The sequence below is a fragment of the Lycorma delicatula genome, chromosome 4, assembly GCF_047948215.1.
Source record: "Lycorma delicatula isolate Av1 chromosome 4, ASM4794821v1, whole genome shotgun sequence".
NCBI lineage: Eukaryota > Metazoa > Arthropoda > Insecta > Hemiptera > Fulgoridae > Lycorma > Lycorma delicatula.
The window spans coordinates 68,774,445-68,799,935 of NC_134458.1; the positions used below are offsets into that span (position 1 = coordinate 68,774,445).

At 28.0% G+C, this 25,491-nt stretch overlaps 1 protein-coding gene across 1 annotated transcript in view; it reads left to right on the top strand.

Annotated features, from left to right (window-relative positions):
* Positions 1 to 24,663, top strand: part of LOC142323511 (patched domain-containing protein 3-like) — a 111,827-nt gene extending 87,164 nt beyond the window's left edge. Inside the window, exons 9-16 of the mRNA XM_075363256.1 lie at positions 2,961 to 3,066; positions 4,769 to 5,026; positions 8,977 to 9,292; positions 13,069 to 13,211; positions 15,364 to 15,525; positions 19,551 to 19,676; positions 21,194 to 21,460; positions 24,436 to 24,663. Of these exons, the coding sequence (XP_075219371.1) occupies positions 2,961 to 3,066; positions 4,769 to 5,026; positions 8,977 to 9,292; positions 13,069 to 13,211; positions 15,364 to 15,525; positions 19,551 to 19,676; positions 21,194 to 21,460; positions 24,436 to 24,600 (1,543 nt within the window). The 3' untranslated portion in view covers positions 24,601 to 24,663. The remainder of the gene's footprint in view (positions 1 to 2,960; positions 3,067 to 4,768; positions 5,027 to 8,976; positions 9,293 to 13,068; positions 13,212 to 15,363; positions 15,526 to 19,550; positions 19,677 to 21,193; positions 21,461 to 24,435) is intronic.
* Positions 24,664 to 25,491: the final 828 nt, after the last annotated feature.

Below are 25,491 nucleotides of genomic sequence, written 5' to 3' on the forward strand. Positions count from 1 at the left end.
TTGGTTCACTTCAACATGAAGTGAAATTGCGACATAAATTGGACATTTACTTATGTCCAATTTGACATTATAATAAGGAAACTAGTACTTACACCTCATTGGTTATTATAATTGATGTGGACTATACTTTTGAGTCTCATTTTGTATAAAGCTAATGAACAAAAAAGAATATTTTTTAGTCTCAGGAAGAAAAATATGTGATTCTGATAGTATTTTCCCCCCTGAATTCAAATATGATATCAGTTTTTCCCCATCACACAAGGTTTCCGAAAGACAAGCATTTATAGTTTCAAACATTTTAATACTTTCTGCATTTTTAACTACACGATATTCAAACATTTGACTCACCTAAGTAAGAAATGACGATTTCTGCTATATTTTTCCTATGGAGCATCCCTCTATAAGGTCCAACAATAATAGGCTAGCATATCAGGTTTCCATTTGCCTCGTTACCTCTTTTCCATAGTTGAAATATCCTGATGAAAGTGTGCTCTGCACTCATCACTCACTGCACCAACATTTTCTGGGAAGAAATCTAGGTGTGAGTGCAGGAAGCATACTTTGAAGGACATATTACAACCCACATTTTTATAAGATGTTATAAGATCGTTGACAATGTCACAGTAATTTCCCAAAAAACTCTGAGTAACATTTTTTAATGCTTGCCAAGCTGCTTTCTTCGGTGGATTCAATAGTTCCTCTAACTTTTCATCATGTATTAGTGATCGTATTTGTGGACCCAGAAATTTTCCTTCTTTAATTTTTGCATCACTAATTTTAGGAAACTTCTGTTTTAAGTACATGAAACCAGGACTATTGTCCATGGCCTTGACGAAATTCTTCATTAATCCTAGTTTGATATGTAACAGAGGTAGATACACATTTTTAGGATTACACAATGGGTCATGTTTCACATTTTTTTGTTCAGAATTGAGTGATTCACATTTTGGCCATTCTTTTCTAATAAAATGGTTTATAATGTCCCTACTATTCCATTCACACAAAAAACAACAGTACTTTATGTAACCAAGCTGCAGACCAAGAATAAGTGCATATTGAAGCATAATAAGTGCATATTGAATAAGTGCATATTCGTACACTGCATATTGAAGCCTTTCCAATATAAATTAAAAATTTTCATATGTTTCTTTCATAGTAGCAGAGTGAGCCACAGGTACTGATAGGAATTTATTGCCATTATGAAGAAGCACAGCTTTTAAACTAACTTTAGAGGAATCGATGAACAGCACTATTCTGTTCGGTTATGTTCATTACAAAGTGTCTCCATAAGAGAAGAAATGTCATTACAAAACACTAAGCCATTTTCTTCAGAAAAATAGTCTTTAAATTCTGAATGATGATTACGATAAGTACGTTTCTTTGTATTCTTTTGAAGAAGATTCCCCCCTTTTTAGATGGGAAGCAAGCATTTGACACTGTTTTTTAGATAACTTTAAATCTCGTGTGAGGTAGTTAAGATTTTCTTGAGTCAGTAAATGAGGTTTAGATGAACTGCTTTGTTCAAATGTTGTATCACCAGAATCTGTTTCGTTTTTCTTCCTTACTTCCATCAGACTCTGAGCCCTCTTCATCTATTGTCACATGTTCTGGAGGCTTTGGTGTGGGCAGTTCTTCGCAGTGTGGAACTGGTCTCATTGCAGATTGCAAGTTAGGGTACACCACTGTATGTTTTGATTTTGACGTAATCCCTTTAATGTTTGTTAAGCAGAAGTAACAATCAGAAGAGTGATCTTTGGGTTCCCTCCAAATCATAGGTATAGCAAATGGCATGCGGCGTGTGCCATTTTTCCATGCAGTAAGAGGCCTAGAACATGATAACAGATATGTGGGGCCCAGGCCCTTATTTGGTTCTCGACTTTACACCCAAAATAAAATTCAAAACACTTTTTTACTAATGAAGTAAGGTTTCGCTTTTGGGACTTGAGCATCACTTCACCATGTACGTAACAAACATTGATAAGATGATTTAAACAAACTAGGTATTTTAACTAACGACTAATTAAAAGAAATAAAGTTGTAAATATGTAATACACAATAATTCGGATACATAAAGCACTCACAATGACGTGTTTACTGGTTCACTAATCTCACAATTGGCATCATTCTGATGAATGTGTGCTACACTAGATCATGTTTGTACATGTCTATACATGTCTGAACCTGCACAACAGTAGCAATGCTACCCTTTGAGTTAACTCATTTAGTTACATCATATTTACAATGCTGTTGGAGCTTTTACTTGACAATGAACAAATGGATGAAAAAATGTTTTAAAATATTACAAAAAATTAAAATAACAAAAAACTATGGATTATGGAGAAATTCTGAATACATATGGTAAAACAGGATAAAAAAACTGCATTAAGTACTCCTATTGGTACTTGTGAGACAAAAATCATGTTGACCAGTGTAATTGTACAGAACTATTATTAGTGAAGATTATCAAAACTGTTAATCCTCTAGTGACAAGTTAAATTAATATTATTAAATATAGTATTTTTAAAATTCTTGTAATTCTTTAGTAAGAGAAAGTGTTTGTAACTTAAGGGAGCGATCTCCAAAAACGGTAGCAAAAATAAATGAAACCATTATGATCCAAATTTAAAACGTAAATAAATATTATAATTTGATTCTGTTATACTGGAAGATCTCAAGGATTGTCATACTGAAAAATAAAAAAATCTGAAGTAAAGATAAAATGCCAATGGTCAGAGCCATATTTAAAAAACTTTAAACCATTGAGTTAGGTAATGCTGCATTCCTTTTGCATTTGGTTGATAACCAGATACTGTTGTTAGGTACTGGTTAGTGACCTTGTCAAATTTACTCTTAAAAATAAAGTGATTACAAGTAAGGGTTTATCAGCCTTTTGTTACAAGGTTATTTTGTAAAGTGAATTTGGTAAATCTCATGATTGTCTATTTTTTTTTTTTTTACAGGCACAGTTTACCAACTCAGATTGGGCTTGCTTTAAGGCGTGCTGGTGTATCAATTTGTATAACTTCTTTTACTGATATAGTTGCTACATCAATTGGTGGAACTACAGTGAGTTAATGGATAATTAAAAATATTTTTAGAAGACTAAGGGTAATTAAGAAAAAATATAATAATAATAATTCTGTTTTTATTTAACATTTCATTATCACTCCATTATAGGAAGGTGTGACTACAAAATAACCAGACTTATTTTTTTTTGTTCTGTGATTCACAAAACACAATCAGTTCTATGATTGATTATTTTTTGTTTTAATTATGAGATATTGTTTGTAAAAGCTTACAGCAATACAAGTTTGGTCAGAACGTTATCTAAACATTATTATTTAGCAAGTAGGTTATAATTTGGTTTATCAAAAATTGGAAAAAGAATTTTAAAAAGAGCCTGATTCAGTTTGGTGAAGGACACCCAGAAAAGCTCCTAATAAAAGAGCAAAGGAATCATTGAAGGTAGAAATGGTAAATGCCATCTAACCAATTTGATTGCTTCCATAGAAATTTTACAGAAATGACCAGAGTGAAATAATTGTGATATCTGCAAAAAGGTGTTAAAAAGCCATAGTCATTGTGTGTGCTAACACTAATGTATTATTGATATTGGTTGTCTGCCAAGAACTGTTGGCAGACTCCATGATTTAGCAGGTTTAAAGTTTATTCGTGTTATCTCCAGATCCATGAAATTAGCAATTAATCTTGAGGTCAGGTATGGATTTACTAATTACTTAAGATTTCATGCATCTTTTACCAAGAGCCAAATTTTTTTTATGAACAGTTTGAAGACTGACATACCAAAATATCAAGGTCTGAGCACTTTATTTGAATGATATTTTACACAATGAGCTTTACCATAAAATCTCTTGGAAGCCAGAACACATTATCTTAATTATTTACCACACAGCAAAGAGAATGATATGAGGATCACAGAGGAGGGTGAGTCATGGAATGGGCAGATACTTCAGGAATGTCATGTTGTAAGAAAACAATTCTGTTTTTACAAGATAGAAATATCTTCCATTCACAAAGAGTTTTTCTCCTCAATAAATCCTCTTGTTTCAAGGAAAATGCAACACCAGGTTGGTATTGAAATTATGGAAATTCTGAATGGCCTAATGGGTTTCTTAATCTGAAGACTTTGGGATTATGCTTAACGATGCTATTGAGTCTCTGGTGATTACAGAATATAACAACTATTATTTTCAAGACCTGGAGGCAAAAATATATCTTCTGTTATATTTTCATATCCCTGGACAAAGTTATAGACAAATAAAACACAAAAATGTGTTTTATTTTGTCTTATGTTCTATTTTTCAATTATTATTATTATTATTACTTCTGCTGAAATAAACATCTGGAATACATTAGTATTATTTAATACAAAAAAAGATTAAGAAAAAACTACATACTCTAAAATAACTATATTTTCACTTATTGATTTTTGTACAGTTGTGTTATAAATGAGCATGCAGTAAGTGTAGAGATTTGTTATTTCACTCATCTCTAATGTTAGACTGCAGATGAGCTGATTTAATGTGCTTCAGCTATAAAAGATGTACACATAGAGGTTTATTGATATTTTTACAGATCTTTGTTTAGCTGTGAAATTCTGCAAAAACATATCTTTATCTACCATAGTGCATTTTTTATCGATTTTATAGTCAAGGAAATAGTTGCAGAGCATTTGTTTTTATGTTTATATTTATTCTTAATAACATCTAATTATTTTCTTATATGTAATTTTCTGACATTTTTTTAGGTATTACCTGCACTGGAATCATTTTGTTATTTTGCTTCTGTTGGAGTTTTTATCACATTTATCTATCAAAGTACATTTTTCTTGGCTTTTGTTGTTCTTGATGAGCAAAGACTGGCATCATCTGGTAATCCATTTATTCCATGTCTCAGATGTGATGACAGTCAGGATTTAACGAACTTGAAAAAAGATAATAATGTACATTCAAAAGGTTTTCTTCATTTTTTATTTTCAAAAGTTATTCTTACAATTCCTGGCAAGGTTAGTAAATTTAAATAAATACTAATGTAATTATAATTTTCCTACAGTAGACCCTCAGTTATGTGAGTATCACCTGAAATCTCGGCTATCTGATTAATGTAGTAGATAACTGGTACATTTAGTTAAAAATACAGTTATTGAAACAATTTATTTGTGGGAAAAAAAATTTTATCGCATCACTATTTTTGATTTTGATGATATTTGGTATATGATAACTACCCACCTTGTATTGGCAAAAAAATAATTTTTTAAAAACTTTTCTTGAGTAAGACTTTTTTCTAACTCGTCAACAGGTAAAAACAGGTAGACATATCAAAATATTTTGTATAGTAGGCCTACATTATTATCTGAAAAAATACATGCTGTGAAACTTTTTGGATCTTTGTTCACGGTTAGAAGGAACGGTGTTTTTAGCGGTTTTAATGGCTTCATTACTCGTCAACCCCTTTGAGTAACAAAATAAATTTTATATGGTTTTAAAGCACATAAAAAGTACTTACTGCTGTAAACATCTCAGATTTTTTCCACCTGTTTTCCACATTTTTTCCTGTTTTTCCACATGTGGTTTTTGGGCCCCAAAAATTTTGAAAATGAGGCATTTTCAAAATCTTACGATTTGGTGGCCATTTTTTTTAATGAAGGACACTCGATAACAGTCCATTTTTTCTTAATAAGTACTATTAGTACCTAAGAATTAAAAGGTAAAAAACAAGCCTGTTACCTTAAGCCCTTCATTATTTATTTGGGGCCCAAAATTTGAAAAAACAACAATTTGTAAACATAACTTAAATAAACATTAAAAGATTTGGTTATGTAGCAAAATGAATTTTGAGTACACTAAGATGAAGTTCCATATCTACTCTTTCCAAAAAGTCCTTTTTGATCCTCTATACAACGTATAATAAGAATGCTTCAGCTCATGGAAAAAGTGATGAAAATGATATTTTTACCTGTTGACGAGTTAGAAAATAGTCTTACTCAAGAAAATTTTTTAAAACATATAAAAAATTATTTTTTTGCCAATACAAGGTGGATTATCATGTACCAAATATCATAAAAATAAAAAAATAGTGATGTACTGATCATTTGTTGAATTAAATTGGAATACCTCATTGATGTAACTAGTTATTTTTGGGTACTGAGTAAGACAGTAAGCCGATGTACCATAAATGTGATGATTTTGCAACACCTAGAATGTCTCAGGAAATCTACATTCTGGAAGCGATCATTAATGAATGCACCTAATCACTGAATTTAAGTGTTCTAGATGCAGTTACTTCATGCTATTACCAGAGTTTACTGTCTAATTGCTATAGAAACCAGAATCGCTTAAAAAATAATTAAATAATCATGTTAGAAATTTTTCTGACATCTAAACCAGAAATAACCGTAAATTGTTTTTCAACTATAAATTGTTGATTGAAGGTCAACTATATTTAAGATATTAAAATTATCAGGAGGGTATTTTTCTGGTGATGATACATCTTCTGCATCATCAAATAAAAGTAACATTGAAAATTGCAAATTTTCTTAGTTCAAAAATTTGTTTGTTTTTTAAATTGTGCAACTCTTTGATCTGGTTCTAATCAATTTTAAATTTTGTTTAATATATTGTCTTGTGTTTCGCAGCTCGATCAGGATATTCAGAGGTTGACAGTTTAGAATGTACATCATTACAATTTATTGATTTAAAATGTTCATAATTACAACCAGACAAATTTAATAATAATAGCAATAATGATGATAATAATAATAGTAAGTGACAATTAATGAGCAAAAATATTAATATGGTATTACAACCACAATAATAATCAGGATAATAGTAGTAAGCAATAATAATAATATTACATGTTAATAATAAAAAATCAAATAATTAATACATAATACAGTACATGACATAAAATATAACATAATCAAAACAGTAAGCATGACAAAAACTGAGCTTAATCAACTCTGTAATAACAATCAAAATATTACACATCAAATAATGATAAATGTCATTAGTAAATAATAAATACAGATTTCACAAGACAGAATTCAAAATAAATAATCATTTGGAATTTATTCCAGGTAGACAAATAGAAAACTAGACCCATTAACAAAAGAAACCGCTAGTCTTAACCCTTTTTAACCACTAGTCTCATATTAACAAACAATCTTATAGTGTTCACTTGCAAATACCTTTGCTATCTAACCTCACAGTTTACGAATGAAGTCTATTGTATTATTTCTTTCACTTATACACTTATAGTTTTACTGTAACTCACTGATAGCATTTCTGGTTTACTGGAGATACTCATGGCGTTCTCTTACTCATATAAAACTGGATTCAGGACTCTCCTCACTGGACTGACATCTCCCACTCTTGTCTCGCAGACTCACACTTGTGACTCTCCTCGCTGGACCGTCGTTGTAACGTCTCGCTGGACTGGTTTGCAGAACTCCACCAAGCCCACACAACTTGCAGCCTCTTCAAGCTGAACTGTTCGCAGAACTGCCCTTGCAGGACTGACACTATAATGCCTTGCAGACTGGTTCTAATAGAACTCTCTTTTTTAGCTGGTCTTACTGGGCTATTTATACTGCTAGCCTCTTTACGTGTCAGACTGGACCCAAGTCGAAGTGTGAGAACAGTTGACCGAGGCTATTGTTCCCATGAATTCCAAACCTGGTCTCTTCTCACCGTACAACAGGTGTTCATTGTGTGTCAGCGAGCAGTATAACAGAAGACTATTGTAAAACAAAACTATTCTTTACAAAAAGGGTTCTCCTTTTTGTCCCTTCTGAATTCCTCCCATTATTACACTTTTTATAATTATAACTTTCATAATTATTGGTAGGAATTTGTTACTCAGGCCTGTTATACCGGTCTTGTTAGAATATATTAATACAGATTGTTTTTACTATCTAGTACCAATATTTTGATTTTGTTTTGCTCTTAATTTATTAAAATTAATTAAAAAATTGATTGCTTGCTGCTTTTTTTTTGTCTGAAAAGGTATTGCTTACTGATATAATGTTCAAAAACCATAAACCACTGCTGAAAGATTGAATTGGTCTACATCATAGTCTTGAATTTAATTTCATCGCAATTTATGTATTAGTTAAATTATTTTTCTGATATTTAACAAAGTATACATTTTGTTTAATTCAAAATTATGTTACTTTTATGAAAAAACACACCATATTCTGTACAGATGGGATAGCTATATTCTATTCTAATCCTTGCAGTAATACTTTTAAAGTAATATGTTATCCAAATACACCTGCTTTGTTAATATTTCTAATATTATCAACCTTTGTTGATAATATAATTTGTTAATAAAATATTGATTCCAAAAAATTAGTTAAAAATTAAAATTTTTTTCATTTCAAAACCAGTAGTAGCAGATCATAACCAAATTGAAACCTTATTTTCTATTTCTTATTACACGACTACCCAGAAAGGAGTGTAATGTTTTTAGGATGTATATATGTTAATTTGTTTGTCTTACATCGATAAGAAAATTTTGTCCTACAACAAAATATTTAAATGCAGTCAAGGGGTTCTGAATAGTAATTGTCCTGAATTAAAGAGCTCTGAATATAATTATCCTACATTAAAGAGCCCCCCGACTGCATTTAAACATTTTTGGTAATGGAACAGATTTTCTTATCGATGTAAGACCTGGTGAGAACTTAATCATTAGGCAACTTTAAGTGCCTTCTCTTTCTACAACATGAAAAATATATCTAAACAATTACCATAAAACTGTCTGAAAGTTGATTGGTCACCCATTACTTTATTTAATTAAATACTGCTTAACAATGTTTAGTCCTCTATTTACATACCTTGTTTCCTTTTTTTAATTTGATTTATTGTCATTTTTTTAGTTCAATTTATTTACGTTTTTATTTTTTTAATTTTTAAAATCGTTTTTATTGGTTTTTTATTTTCTTTTTCTTTCCAGATCTTAATAATTTTGATTACTATTGGCATGATGTGTGTCGGAATTGAAGGAGTTATGAATTTAAAACAGAAATTCGATCCTAAATGGTTTTTACCAGAAGATAGTTATTTAGTAAAATTCTTAAATCAAAGAGAAAAGTGGTATCCAGATATGGGACAAGATGCTGGTATTTATTTTGGAAAACTTAATTATTCATCCGATCTCAATAACATATGCGCATTAGCAAATCATTTACAATCAGAAAAATCTATAATATCAGAATTAGATAACTGGTGTGATGAATTTTTCCATTATGTCAACTTCTATTATAAAAGAGGTATTTTATTATAATACATATTATAATTATAAATTATAATTTTACATAAAGCTTGTTGTGTTTAGTGATAATGATGTCCTAGTTTATGTACTTTTATGCTGATAATTGATAATTATAGTAATTATAATTATAGTATGCTGATAATTTGAGATAAATGGTCAGACATCGGCTTGAAGTACTCAAAATCTGGACCAAGCTGTTATTTAAACAAGGTGAAACTTAATAAATCCTAATATTATTAAAAATGATAAACAATTCACTTTTAAAGTATTGAATTCAATCTTCCTAATAATCTTTTGTTTTTCATTTTGAAGTTCTTTATTCAATGCAGTAACCAGTCGTAATGTTATTTATCATAGCTAGAAATTTGATCGTACATTACAATTTCAAATATAAAAGAAAATTCATAATAAATAATACAAAATTCATAATTAACCATGTAAACAAACATTTCCTCAAACAAATACACCCCTTTTCATATGCATAAGAAACATAATTCAAAATAGACAAATCAAGAGAGACCATTTTAAAATGTCATCACTTCCTCTGCAACTCATTAATACAGTCTAATTAGATATATGGAAATATCAGGTTGTACTTAATACTTATGTATAAAACAAACAACTTATGAACAAAATATGAGATGTACACACTCCATACTTGCATTTGAAAAATGAAAGTATAAATAATCTCTCTGTGTAGTGCATGTACACATAAGTGAAATCCTAACACTTAACTTAAGTCATTAAAGAACAAAATAACTTTACCTACCTCCACAAACAAAGCCTACTCACTTCTAGGCTGCTGGTTGAAATGTTTTTACAAATTTTGGAGTCACTTATATATTTTCCAATTAAAGAAACGAATACAGAATATTATACTTACTTCACTATGTTGATGATATACATCCGTACAAATGAAACATAAGAAAACAAGATAATCTTTACATTCATCAATATACTCCAGTTTAAATTTCATTGCAGAATATCAGCATAAAAAAATATTCATCTTCCTTGACTTCACCATATCATAAACATATAAGAAGCTCACTTTTAAAATATTTTGAAAGCCCACCATAACTGGTAGAGTTATAGAACACAAACATGCAGCTTCTTTACAGATTTTACATTTCCATATACAGTAAAACATTTGGCTAATCTATTTACTCTTAATTATAGACAACTTGGTATGTAAAATAAAATTAAAAACACCTGGTGACAAAATGCATAATGCAAATATGCATTAGGAAGTAGGAGTGAGAAATTACCGAAGCTATCATGGATTTAATGTATTATTTATCAATAGCGAGCACAATATTGTTAAAAATATCACAAAATAACAAAGTGTCACCACATTGACATATATTTTTTGAATATGGTTTCAGTTATTAAAAATGGGTTTAGATTTAGATCTTTTACTGTTGAACAGATCTTTACTGTTTTTTTAGATCTTTTATTGTTGATCTTTGCTCTAAACATTCTAAGATCTAGTAAATGTCTCTATGTAGATGAGCTGAACTCAGTGATTGTTATACTGGTGTCCAGCATTCTTTTTGAAGTATTAAAAATACTGTTTAATAAACATATTGGAGCAGGGGGGCACTTTACTACTAGTTTAAAAAAAATTAAGATAGTGTCTATCCCTAAAAATGATAAGGATAATTTTGACAACTGTTAGCCCATTTAGATTGTGGAAGTAGTGTTAAGAGTTTTTACTGTACAATCAGATATCCTCTAATAGTGAAGATAATAAAATTTTTACTGACAGTTTGGGTTTTGTATACATCGCAGTACAGGTATTGCTGTAACATTGGTTAGAAACACAGTAAAAATAATGATGATGGGGAATTAATATGTTTTAGATCTTTTGATATTGTTATACATGATATACTTTTGAGTAAACTGCAACACTAAACATGCAAATTAAATTAAATCCAAGTCCTATCATGCAAATAGGTACTCCTGGAATTCTACAAGCGTCTTCATTGGGATAGCTGTCCTTTAGTATTTATATTAACGACCTCTCTTACTTTCTTAAATCCACAAATGTGCTGAGCTTTTTTGTATGCAGATGAATGCAAATTAAAGATTATTGGTGATTTCAGTTGTAGGTTGGTTCTCTTGAGACTGGCACTGAAGTTGTTTGACAATGGTATAACTGAAATAGGAATTTCAGAATTAGCTCTGAAAGGTCCTTTGGAATTGACTAATTTTCTTACTTGGATTAATTTCCTTATAATTTAAAAGTGAAGTGTCCATAATTATTAATAATGTAATATAATGTTTACAGTGTAAAATTGAATGGTACAATAATGTCAAAGAGCAAAAATTTTATCTTTCAACTCTTTACAGTCTGCAGTGTCAGACTGCTTTTAACCCATGTGAGTAATCTGTTTTAAACAGACCAATAAAATTTATTAATTATGTTGTTAACGTCCAATAAAAATAATTATTATAAATAATTATAAATTTATGAGTTCTATACTGTCCTTCATATTAACAAATTCACTGCTAAATCTACTTACCTGCTGTTGATTTTTTTTTAATAAATTGTGTTAGTATATAACACTAGCATAATTTTTGCTAGTTTTTTAAGTCTAGAATTTTCGTAGTCTCGAAAATATGCTACAACACCACGTATGCGTCATCAGCAAGCTATATATAAATGACTCCCACAGCTATGCAACCCACATGTTTCATTGCTTCTTGGTGTATATTCTTTCATTTGTTCGTGGATATTAGTCAGTGGTTTTTAAAATGTATGATTTAATATTCTGTCAGAGCAGCAATGTTAAGCAATCTTTTTAGGTTACAATTTACTAAAATTATAATATAATTTCCTGAACAAAAAACGTTAATTAAAAGTATTTCATTAAATTATTTTTTTTTTAATTTTATAAGTTCTCAAATTTAAAGAAAAAACTAAACCAACTAGAATATATTATGCATAATTCAATTTGAAATGAAAATTTAAATAAAATAAACATAAAAAATGTAGGCATATTGAATTATACTTCACAAAATTTTCTACAAGATAAACCGAAAAGTTAATTATGAATTAGGACCTAAAAAAACAACATGTCAAAAACAGTTTCATAAAATAAATCTTATAATTAAATATTTTATAAGTGTAGTAGGCTTTTTTATACCTTTCTGTGATACAATCCAATACTAAAAAAGTAATTTTTTAATTTTGTTTATTCTCAAAGAATTTTTAAAAAAGTAAACATATTTTCTAAATATTTTTTTTTACTAATTAGTTAATATTAAGCATTTTTTAAGTAAATTAATAAAAATGTAACAAATAGAATATAAAAAAATTATATTAACCTGATTTTCTGTAAAATATTCTCCAAGAAGTTGCAAAAAATGATCTATGTTGAACTAAGCTGTACGAGTATAACACAACAAAAAAGTAACAACAAACTAGATAACAAAACCAAAGAATTCTTTTTTCATGCTAATACACAATAACAAACCCCTTACTGATTGCTGAAAAAGATTGAGAGAGGATAGAAGAATGCCTTACACTTGATGTAATTGATGCCTTACTTGATTACACTGGTGGTGCATTTTAAAAATCTTGACACTTTCAAGTTTAGGTTTTTTAAAATTAACAGAAGTTAAGTTTTTCAAAATGTAGTTAAAGTTAAGTTTTTTAAAATGTTAACTAATAATGAAACTCCCTTTTTCTACATATGCTTTTAAAATTCATACATTATATTTTTTTAGTTTTCCACATTCTTATTAAAAGTTTTTTAAAATTATTTTTTACAGATGTACCTAATGAGATTCTATCAGAACAAGAATTGAGAATGTTTATTGGAAAGTACCTATTTAGCCCAAGTGGGGCCAAATATAACAAGAATTTCCGTTTTGCTGACAAACTTGAATGTGGAAAGCTTGCTCCACCAATCACTGTATGTTAGAAAATTACATTCTCTGATTATATTATATTTTCCTAAATAATCACTGTTATATTTTTTTCACTGTCACAGTAATATATATTTAATACAAAAAAAAAGTTTAGTTAAAAAGAGGCATAAAAAAATTGTTTGTCCTGAATGCCAACAAAAACAAAATGATATAAAAAAAATGGTGAATAATACAAACACTTACAGTGTGAAGGTATCCCTCAAAAAAGAATTGTTTGCTCTGAATGTGAAAAAAATTAATATAAAAAGAAACTGAGTACTATTACTACTCTCAAACTTCTCTAAAAAATTAAAAAATTACAAAAATTACAAAAATTTATTCACTACAGAGCTGTTTTTTCCTATGTTCATCTGTCAAAGACTGTCTTCTCTTGTCTTACACATTATTGTTTTCCTTCTTTGGGTGTAAGAAACCAAATACAGTCTATTCTGTTCATGCATAATTTTTAGGTTCATAAAATATCATGGTTGCCAATACTTTTTTAAACAATTGATCACTGGATTTCTTTTTTGAAAGTAAACAATTTTTTGCATATAAATGAAGATCATGGATTTATTTAAAATACTGAAATAGAGAATTTTTTTTGTAAATGATGTAAGAGATCACACAAAACCACAAGTAAAGAATTTTCAAATAAAGTAGGAAAGTAATGGTGTAAAAGAGTTCAAAGAAATTTATAATAATAGTAGAAACTCATTTGATTTTTTCACATTCACCCTCACTTAAAAACTAAAGACTCATATGTGGGTATAAATAATAATGCCTGAAGCTCAGAAAAAATTACATTAATGGACATAAATTTGACTCAAGAGTGCGAGATATTTGTGAGCCCTATGATTTTAGTCTGAGCCATTTGATGAAATGTAGACAAAACATGTGTTAACATCCTGTTGGAAAAGAATAAAAATGGTGGTTTCATTTTCCGTGATGGGAAAATAACATGTTAATGTGTCAATTAATGAATATTTAACAGTGAAAATAGCTTTTATATAAAGAGAAATACATAGCAAATCAGTATTTCTGGTTATAATTTTAGTTATGTTATTTTTAGTGAGTGAAAAGTTGGGAACTTTCACAAGAAGCTTAACCATTACTGTAAATAATTCCCGTCTATCATTTTCTTTCTTTTTATTCACTCTTGTTTTGAGTTTTTGATTGAGATAACTCAACTCCAAAACAGTTTGTCTTGATGTTATGAAATTATGTTACTAATATTTTATATTGGTAGATTAATATCTTGTTGCCTACTTACACTGTAATATATATTTCAATATAATACTTTATCTGCAAAAAAAATAACAAATTTGATATTTGGAGGAAAAACTATTTTCCTCTTTTTTTGCAACATTCTTTTTTTAGTTATTTACTAAGTATCTGATGTTGGTTTGTGATTGTTTTATACTGAAATGTTCTTGTACTTGTATAATAATATCAGAACACTAGGATATATTAATTCAGAGAATTTTCCTCAGTAAACTTTGATTAGTATATATATTTTATAATGGAATTAAATATTTTTTTGCCATGACATTTGTATTTCTTTGTTTTCTAGTAATTTTTCATAATTTAGTTTATAATCCTTTGTAAAATATCAGAGCCGCAACATGTGTAATTATCATATATTTTAATGTATTTTCATAATTAAAATGTTGATTATAGTTCTTTATAACATATGAGATGCTGAAAATTAAAAATATTATTATAGTTTCATGCAAGCAGGAGAATCAACAACTATTTTGTTTAGGTAACTTTCTTGTTTTTGATAATTTTAATGAAGAGAGTTTTTGACTGAGAGGGATGGATGAAATTCTGTAATTAGGCTGAACTTAAATACCACACAATCTGCATCTAAGTATATTGTCAGATATAATATAAAATTTTACTATCAAATATTTTCCACCTGCTTATAATTTCAGAATTGTCAAAATGCCTTATGTTAAATTCTACACCATCATGGTTGTGGAAGAATGAATAAATAAATGATTCACAAATTATTTTATTTAAATATCAGAAATGTCCAACAAAAAAGTAGTGATTATTGTTATCGAATTATTATCTTTCATAAGCCAATTAAGTTAAGAGTATTCGTGCTATTTGAAATTACAAATTAATATTCATTTGTCATTATCGTTTCAGGTTGCTAGTTTTGACTTAAAGTTTAAATTATTTAGTGGACCCGAAGAAGCTTTACCGGCTATGAATTATGTTAAAGATCTTTTAAAAAACAGTAACATCACAAGTGGAGATGGTTTTAAAGCGATCTGGGGGAAAATATTTGCTCATTGGGTTACAGATGAGGTGAAAATTTGATTTTTTATGTAAATTTTTTTTATTAAGTTACGTGTGATTTTAGGTGTAATATATGGGAAGTTGTAATTGCTTTTACAAACTCTCTTTGTATTTTCGTGTACCTAAATTACATTTTGTTTGTAGGAGGATTAGAAAACTTTAATTTACTGCTGTCATTGATTGGGATTTTTTTCAATCTGTGCATAGAAAACAGATCTCTTCTAACAACTCTCACATCTCACCTTTCCAAAAACATGACTACCCAGCAGTTATCAGGTGGGATTGTAGATGGAGTCTGTGCTTTAGGTTACCCATTTCTCTTTTTATCTGTTCTAAAAAGAAGGGATCAACAGAAGCAGGAAAAGTGATTTTGCCAAACACAAGATGCTATTAAGGTTTGTGCCTTAATAGGAAATATCAAATGTACCTATTAAGATTCTAATAACCTATTAAGTTTCTAATAACAGAAAATTATTTCTGTTACCATATGAAATTGGTTGTAAGCCAAAATTATATTTCTCCAATTAGTGCAATAAATGTCATGAAATTGTGTGGAAATTGTCATTTTGGCAAATTTAACTTTTTACCCTTGTGTTACTTACATTTAGGAAAATGGAATTATCTTGGGTGGACAAAATAAGCATTTTTTTTGTAATACTGAGTTAATTATTAAAATTAATTGCTTACAGAACATTGGAAGAAATTTACTTTGATAAAATCAGCCAAATTCTTCAGCTCTTTTAATTTACAAAAAGTTAAATCCTGGATTTTCTGAAAAAAATTGATCACATGCTTATATTTTTATCTTTACAAATGTAAGCCCAACTATTGAAACTCAGCTGCCATTTAGGAGTCTATTTTTTTCTGTTGCTTCTAGGATTAAATATTTATAAAATATTGCTTGAATGTAGGTGTTGGATAACAGTCATTGTTTACATGTGGCCATTAACCCCAATATTGGTTTGACCACTTAATTCATACTGTTGTTATAGTGCTAGAGAAATACAAATACCAAAGAGTTACAAATAGCCAAGAGTTAAGCAATACAAAAATGGGGATTGTTACCTCCCTCTTCAATGCAGACACTAGTGATTATTTCATTAGCCAAATGAAAATGTACAGTACTGTATAACTAATATTCCATGACTATGATTTGACAGTAATCATAAGTAACAGTCCTGTATGGCTGAACTGGTTTTTCCCACACATATTACTATTGGGATCTTGGATAAATTTTGTCTAATATATTTCTCAACTGTTGTACAGAGTTTAAAAAACTCATCCATATTTTGTTAGTGTGTTGCTATATCAGTACAAGAGAAAAGTTACCGTACACATTGTCCAGAAATGCCTTTTTATCATCTGTCCATTATTGAATGGTTTTTTAAATCGAAATTTATATCTTCAGAAGAGATTGAGTTATTTAAATGAAATTTTACTTATCTTTGTAAACTAATATTCTCTACAAAATAAATATATAAATATGAAAATTTTATGTAAGTAAATTTAAAAATCGCAGCCATCTTAATCTTTACTACACAATAGCTAAAAAACTGCTGATATTAAGAGGTAATTGTTTATAAATTACAAATTTAATTATTTCATTGTGAACAAAATGACACCTTGATTTTTTCAGATCTGATTTCATAATGTGGTATGAGGCTACACTCAAATTACAAAATAATTTCTTGCCAGTTTATATCTTCAGTGTATGATAATATTATTTAATATCATTCAAATAGTTGATATTGCTTAAGTATCACTAAACCAGCGTTTTAATCTCCTACACTCAGTCGAAAATACCTCAAAAATACTCGGTTAGCTGTTTTATAAATTTCTTTGCAAAATTTGTAAAATTAAGCATTATGTAAATTTGATCTTAATTTTTTGAACCGAGTACAATAAATTAATGTGATTATTATGTAGCATGTATTATTCTGATTATTTTTGAAAAGTTGAAATCATTATTTTCCTATGAGAATGGCAAATCTGTATATCAAGCATGAAATAGCTGATATGTAACTGATATACAGAAAAGGAAAAGGACATTTGTGGAAATCTGCAATAAAGGCCTGCTTTTATTGTAAATATTATTCAGATTGTAGACAGTATTCTAGTAAAATGTTCATTAAAATCCATCATCAGTATCTGAGGCTAGTACATTTGAGCCATTAACAAATGATTCTACATCTAAATTAAGGAAACAGATTTTGGACAAAGTTGACTAATAAATTTAAATTATTCTGAGTTTTTGCCAAATGTCACCAGTTTAGCAGTTGATCTATGTCAACTATTTGTGTGGTATTGACTAATATTATCATGTAACGGAGGAGATAAAAACTGGCAGGCATGAAATGATTTTGTAAGTAGAGCATAGAATTGCAGTGAATTTTCCATTTAATTCAGGTGTTTGAATCCCGACTTGAAAAAAAACAAGATATCATTTTGTTCATAATGAAACACTTAAAACCTTTGCTAATAAACTATTATTTCCTAATATTAGTGGTTCTTGAGCTATTGAAGATGAAAAATTCAATTTAAGATGGCCACCATTTTTAGATTTATGAATATAAAATTTCCATTTTTATTTGTTTATTTTTTAGATATTGTTATTTAAAAAAAAAGTTTAATTTCATTAAAATAACTCCATTCTGAAAGTATAAATTTTTATTTAAAAACAGAAAATGGTGGCCAGATGGATAAAAAGGCATTTCAGACCTGTTTACAATAATTTTTTTTATACGGATGTTAAAAAACTCACTACTGAAATATTGAATGACTTTTTTTACAATCTGTATATAACAAAGTCTAATAATATACTAAACTATTACCAACTGTGTTTTAAAAAATTAATCACTAATCCATTTTTAATCTTGATTCAATCTGCTTAGATTCATTTAATTAAACTTTAAAACTAATTGTTTGGCCTTCGCTCTTAAGTATAATTTATTTGTGTGGATGCTAAAAAAAATTCTTAAAATAATAAGATTAATTTAATTACTGACCAAAAATTTGTGTTAATCAGAAAATAAAACTGGTTTTATTTTGTGGTATGAATCATTTAATTATAAATGTTGGTAACGACATCACTATGGTTTGAAGGTTATATGTACAACGCTTCTGTAGTTAATTGTATAGTTCTTAGATGTCACCACTGAAATGCTATATTGAAATAAGAAAATAAATAAATAAAATTATAAATATAATCTAACCAAACTTAACTTACACTTACTTTGCTCGCTAACTTTTGCTCATTAGTCAAGGTTAGTGAGCATAAGTTAAGTTTGGTTAGATTACATTTATAATTTTATTTATTTACATTCTTATTATTTAACTCACCACCAGTCGCACTGATTATAACCTCCCAACAATGCTGGCGTCGTTATAATATACAAGTACCTAAATATTTAATAATTTAAAATAAAAAAGGGGGAAATAATACTTTCTAGTGGGAAATAAATACACAAGATGATAAAAGAGAGTACTTGCTTTATACTTACTTTCTTTTCTTTTTTGTTTTGTTAGAAAACTGTTCATAAAATGTTTTTCTTATTCAGTTACATTTTTTCTTCATATAAGTATATATATTTTTTAATTCTCATTATATTGATTATTCATTATGTTAAGTACAGTTGACAAAAAATAAATAAATAAACAATAAAATTCTCAAAACTGTTAATAAAAAATCTACTTAAAATCTAAAACTAGATGGCCATTTTGATTGTTAAACAATCATCAACAATAAATACGAAGAAATATGTATATTTAAAAATAATGAATATTAATTAACAAATAAACAATACATTCTGTTGATGATTGTTTAACAAATGAGATGGACATGTAGTTTTATAGTGTAAGTAAAGTGTTTTGTTAATCGCTTTTGAGTGTTTCATTGTTTTTCAATCTCTTTCATTAACCATTTAGCACAGCTCTTTCATTGTATTATATTTGTATTTTATATTTTAGTAATGGTAGAAAAAATAAATAAAAAAATAAACTGCATTCCTTTAGAATTTTTAAAAATCTTATTTCAGATAATTCAAGGAGAACTTTATAGAAATCTTACTTTGGCATGCATATGTGTCATGGCTACTACTACAGTACTTATTTTAAATATTCACTTATGCTTTTGGATTTTCATGGCAGTTCTTTTAACTCTGGTATGTAAGTTAATATTTACTATTTATGGACAGCAACTGTTATTAAGTATATGTATTATTGGTGTAAAGAACCATTAATTTTTTAATAAATAATAAAAATTGAAAGCTTTAACAATTGTTTTTATTGTTTCTTACAGCATATTTTTTAATTACTATTTTTATTTTTTACTTTCATTAAATCATGATGCTTGATTTATATTATAAGATTTATGCAGAATGAAAATTTCACTTTAGATAAATATCTTCTGTGTTTTTACATTAAGGTTGTTGTTTTTTTATTTTAAATTGTTCCCTTTTTGTTAAATTAAATTAACAAACTAAGCATAGCAACATTCATCACATTGGCTGAACTCATACTTACAGAGACAAAGAAATTAAGATTGTGTCCACAATCTATAAAGAGTATGTTTGTTTTTTTTTTTCATCAAAGTGATTGCTTGATTTGAAATATTTCCTATTTGCACTACAATCAGTTCTGAATTTTAATGTGATGTTTTGAAAAGTTTACGAAAAATATGTACAAAAAAAGATTATAATAACTTTGATTCAACCACAGTTGGATCATTAAAACAAGTTTGCCAATATTTCCTCTTAAAACCATGGAGTTGTATGAATAGGAACATATATTTAATATGCCATGCATATGCCCTACTTAGTAGACTTAGTCCTCTATGATTTCTATTTTATTCACAAAATTAAATTCATACTTGCAATTTAAAGAAAATAAATAGTTTCTATCATCCTTTTTTTATCTGCATTGATGTGTATGGTGTATTTATCTGTTGTTTAATCCATTTGTAAAATTTTATATTAATTTTAAACAGTTGTACAGCAAAGTACTTTGAACTTTGCTGATCCTGTTGTATGTTGCATGTCTGTATATTATTTCACTTGTCTTTAGAGTATATTCAGAACAAAAAAGAAAGAATAAGGTGTCGTGGTTATAAACCACGCTAGTACAAATATTTGTTCATAAACCTACATGTATTAAAAGAGATAATAAGTGTTAGATACAATCTAAATGTTTGTCAGACACAAACTAGAAGTCTGGCAAATATACTTGGTTATAATATAATTGTAAAAACTTCAGAGAATTTATAGTATGAAAATTCTGAAAATTAAAATATAGAGTAAGAATTATTTTTAAGATTTTTTTTGTGAATGATTATTGCATTTATTATTTTGTAAGCACTTCTATGGTGATTGTAATGCTGATGACTTTGCTTGCATTTTTCTTCCAGAAAGCAATTATTACATGTTATTAATTGTTCTATACTTTATTTTTGATGTCACAAAATATTCTTTAAATAAAGTATTACAGCTAGTCTACAAGAAATAAACATGAATGAAGGAAACACTATGAAGCTCTCCTTAATCATTTTACTGAGGCATTAGCTAATATTAATAAGCATTCATTCATCTAAGAGTGAACCAGTTTAGTCCAATAAGCTATTATGTCAAAATAAAAAAATAGCCTAAGTATAAGTACTTTCTATATCATTAATTTTTTTTTGCAGATTAATGTATGTGGTACTATGTACTTCTGGGGCTTAACTATTGATATTGTATCTTGCATCGCCCTGGTTATTGCTGTAGGTCTTTGTGTTGATTATGCTGCACATGTAGGCCACACATTTCTTAAATGCCATGGTTCAAGGAATGAGCGTATTTTAGAAACAATTGAAAGTGTTGGTAGTGCTGTTATAAATGGTGGAATTTCAACATTAATTGCACTGTCAATGTTATCAATATCTCAATCATACACATTTCAGTCATTCTTTAAGGTAAGTATTAGCTTTTAAAATGTTAATTTTATTTATTGGGTTAGTATAGATGGATGCTACAGTTTCTAATTCTGTTATTACATATAAGGTCCTTTTCAGCTTCAATATTTGCTAAACATAATCGCTTTTAATGAGTATTGCAAATCTTGAAGTGTCAGTTGTTAATTCTTTAGAATCATGAATATGCGTAGTGAGTATTGAAAATCTTGAATTATCAATTGTTAATTTTTTAGAATCATGAATATGCGTGTTCTAATAATTTTGTTGTAAGTTGTTTGTCTTTTTTTATCATTATTTTTTTAATAAAGCTAAAATCCTTTTAAAAACATTAACCTTAAAAATAATGAAATTGTGTCATTAACATCTAGAAATATTTTTTGTTCAGAGAAGTTTTCTATTTGCTCTTTTCTTTAAAAAATATATTCAGTAGGAATAACGTAAGTACAGTAAGTACACTACTAAGTTTTACACTTAGTAGTGTAAAACTTCGCTAATATCCTTGAAAATATACTAGGGTTGATTATATCAGGCATCCCCTTGTTTCTTCTAAAACCATATTTTACCTACAGGAAAACATACACAGTAAATTTTTTAAATCTTATTGGAGAATACTATTATTATGATTTCACTTCTAAAACCTATAAATTATTATCCAGTTTATTAAAATCTACCTCTACTGTTTTTAGGCTAATAAAAACTGATCTGATGTTTGGAGAGTCATATCATTGCAGTTTTAATGAACACTTGTAAATTATTATAAAAACATTTGATTGTAACAATTTTATTATTATAAAATTGAGAAATACAAACTAGTTTATTTTTAACTAAGAAAATGAAAACATTCAACTTTTATTTCTCTCATTAAGTAATTGCTCTTCTTATTAACCAAAATTCAATAAAATAATATCATGTCAAAACATGTTACAACTTGTAATAAGCTAGAATTAGAGTAAATTTGTATTTTTAAATTGTTTCCTGGGCTAAATTGTCTCCAATTTACCATTTCAACTTCTCGCATTGCAGACTAAGAACAAAAAGATAGAAATTATAACTATTGCAAAAGCAATGCTTATAACAGTCCAGGGTAAATGCAATAATGCATAAATTATTCTTTACAATATTAATTCTTTGTTTGGCTAATATGAACCATAATGTTTTAAATGCCAACCAATTTGTTGTTAGCGGAATTAAATCAGATTTTGTTAAAACAGGTTATGTTGTTCTTACATAATCCTTAGAAACAGTAGAACAGACAAAAATTGAAATAATGGGTGTAAATTAAAATAAACAAAATCATTGAGGCAAAACCAAAAGCCTTTTTGTTTTTTAGTTTTGTATAATTTACAAAGATTACTTTAAAATAAAACATATTTAATTATTATTTTCATGTGACTTATATGTACATTCTTTCCCTTCTCCTTTTGCTATTAAGCATTTATAATACAGTTTATTAAGCTAAATTTTCCATACAAAGAATTACATCAATTGTCTATATATAAAATCTGGTACAATAGAATTGTCTACTAAGTAACTGATATCTTTAGCAATTACTAATTTTATGAATGAGATACCTAACTAAATTTAGTCTTTTTTTTTAATTTTATCAATGAGAGCCATACAGCTATTTCTTACAGAACACGATTTAATCAGTCACTCAGAATATTATAACAAAGAATAATACTGTAAAATGTGGCACGTGCATTAAGTTTTACTGCTTACCCAATAATCATAAATTTACATCTAAACCATCCTAAAATTTCAGTAATAACATTTGTGTAAAAGACTCATTCAGATCAGCCCAGCAGTTCTTGAATTTAAAGTAAATGTTGATACATAAAACATGTGACATTTGATTGTTGTATAAAGATGAATTTACATACTTGAGTTGTCTCCTTCAGCACTGAAGACAACTTTTTTCTAGTTTGTTTTCTGTTTAACATTTTCATTAGTGAGGCTGGTTTTTAATAGTTTTTAGTAAACTATTGAAAATATTGTTTTCAATAGTTTATTAAATTTTATTTAACAACTGACAATCCAAAATACTAGTGGGGTTATGGTTTTCTAACATTTAAATTTATAATGCTTTTAGTTTTTTTAATATCAAAATTCTAAAACATCTACATATGCCTGACTAAACTGAATTAGGCAATTAAATGTAAGATATAATCTTCCTGTGAAAACTTTGACAAAACTGTGTGAAAAATTTCATGAAATTGGGTGTTATAGTATTTGGAATCTTAAATATACAGTATACAGGAGACCCAAATGTTATAAGTGCTTTTTCAACTCATGTTGTTCGTATGACTCAAATGTGCCTCTAGATTTAGTGATTTGAATGTTATCAGTTGATTTCTTAGTCAAGGTAACCTATTATGTATTTTCACAAGTTGTTTTTCTTAAAACCACCCCAATCTTTATTTTAAAAATTAATGTCAGAGTTCTTAGTTGCAGTTAAGAAACATGGTCAAAATAGACATTTTCATGAAGTTCAGTTTGTTGTTTGATTCCATCTTTGAAAGTTGATGATGAATGGAATACCTGATTAACAACTGAATATGTGATTGTGACATCAAAATCCCTACAACTTAATGCGATACAAAATACAAAGACACTGTTAGTCAATAGTAAAAAAATGTGATTCAAGTTTATTTTGTTTGCGAAAAGCTCAGTTTGTGTGAATTTGAATGGGTATCAGATTAAGAAGTCACATCCTATTTCATTTTCTTCATCTTATGACAGACATTATAAGGACTGAATCCAGGGTTTACTCCTTGAATGATGTGTATAAAAGAGTTGATGGAATTTCTTTATTCCTGTAAAAAGCATATAAGCATCTCCAAAGATACTACATGCTCCTAAGGATGACTCATATTTAATAACTGAATTAATAACTGAAAAATGATTTCTCATTAATTTAACAATCATAGTTCTACTTTAATGTGCATTTAGTATTTTTATTTATTCTTTCCTTTCAGATTTTTTTCCTAGTTGTTGTGTATGGCTTATTTCATGGTGTAATATTTTTACCAGTTGTATTAAGTTTTATTGGTCCAGCTGCACATGAAACCATGCCTGTTCTTCACACATCTGGTAAATTTATTAAATCAAAACAATGTGATCTAGAATTAATCGATTCCTAATTGTAGTCTGTAGTATTTGAATTTTATTTTTGACTTTAATAAAGTTTTAATATTGTTACAAAATTGTCTTGTGTGTTTTTATTATTCTTCAACTGTTATTTGTGCTTCTACACAATGAAATGAGCAATGTAATTTGAAATCTATAAATCAGAAAAAATGTGTTGCCCTTTAAAATACCATTTTATTTTAACACTTTGAATGCTCGACCTGTTTTCAAATTTTTCTGATCAGGCCAGTGCCATGTTTTTAGCTAAAAACTTTCTTGATACATTATTGCCATTACTAATAGCTTTTTTAATCTATTTTTGCTTTTTTTAGAAGATTACTTGTGTTTCTTTATGATAGATGTGACCAGTTTTAATTACAATGTGAACATTATGTTTATTTTAGATCTTGTGCATCACATTGTAAACCATTTGGGTAAATGCATAAATCACATCAAAGACTGAAAATTAAATTTTTATTATATATACAAGATAATTATGTAGCAGAACTAAATTTATATGATAAAATATAATGTAACAATATACTGTAAAAATGTTAAGTAGAAGAATTATAAAATATAACAAAATACTTTGTTAAATATTTTAGTAAAATGAAAAAAGAATCTTGTTAGTTTGAAAAGTTCAAAGAAACATTTCATACAGATAAAGTTTTTATCACATTATTGTTAAACATTTTAAAGAAACTTGTTTTGTTTTCTTTAGAGCTAATGAGGGACCATAGTTTTTAGAAATTGTAGCACAGCAATCATTACATCGGCATCAATTTTCAGTTTACAAAAATCTGTTATTACATAACTGAATGTTTTGTAACAGATTATCACTAAGATTGAGCAAAGCAGTTGTTTAGAGATTTGTGGAATTTGATGATAGTCATTTTTCTATTTGT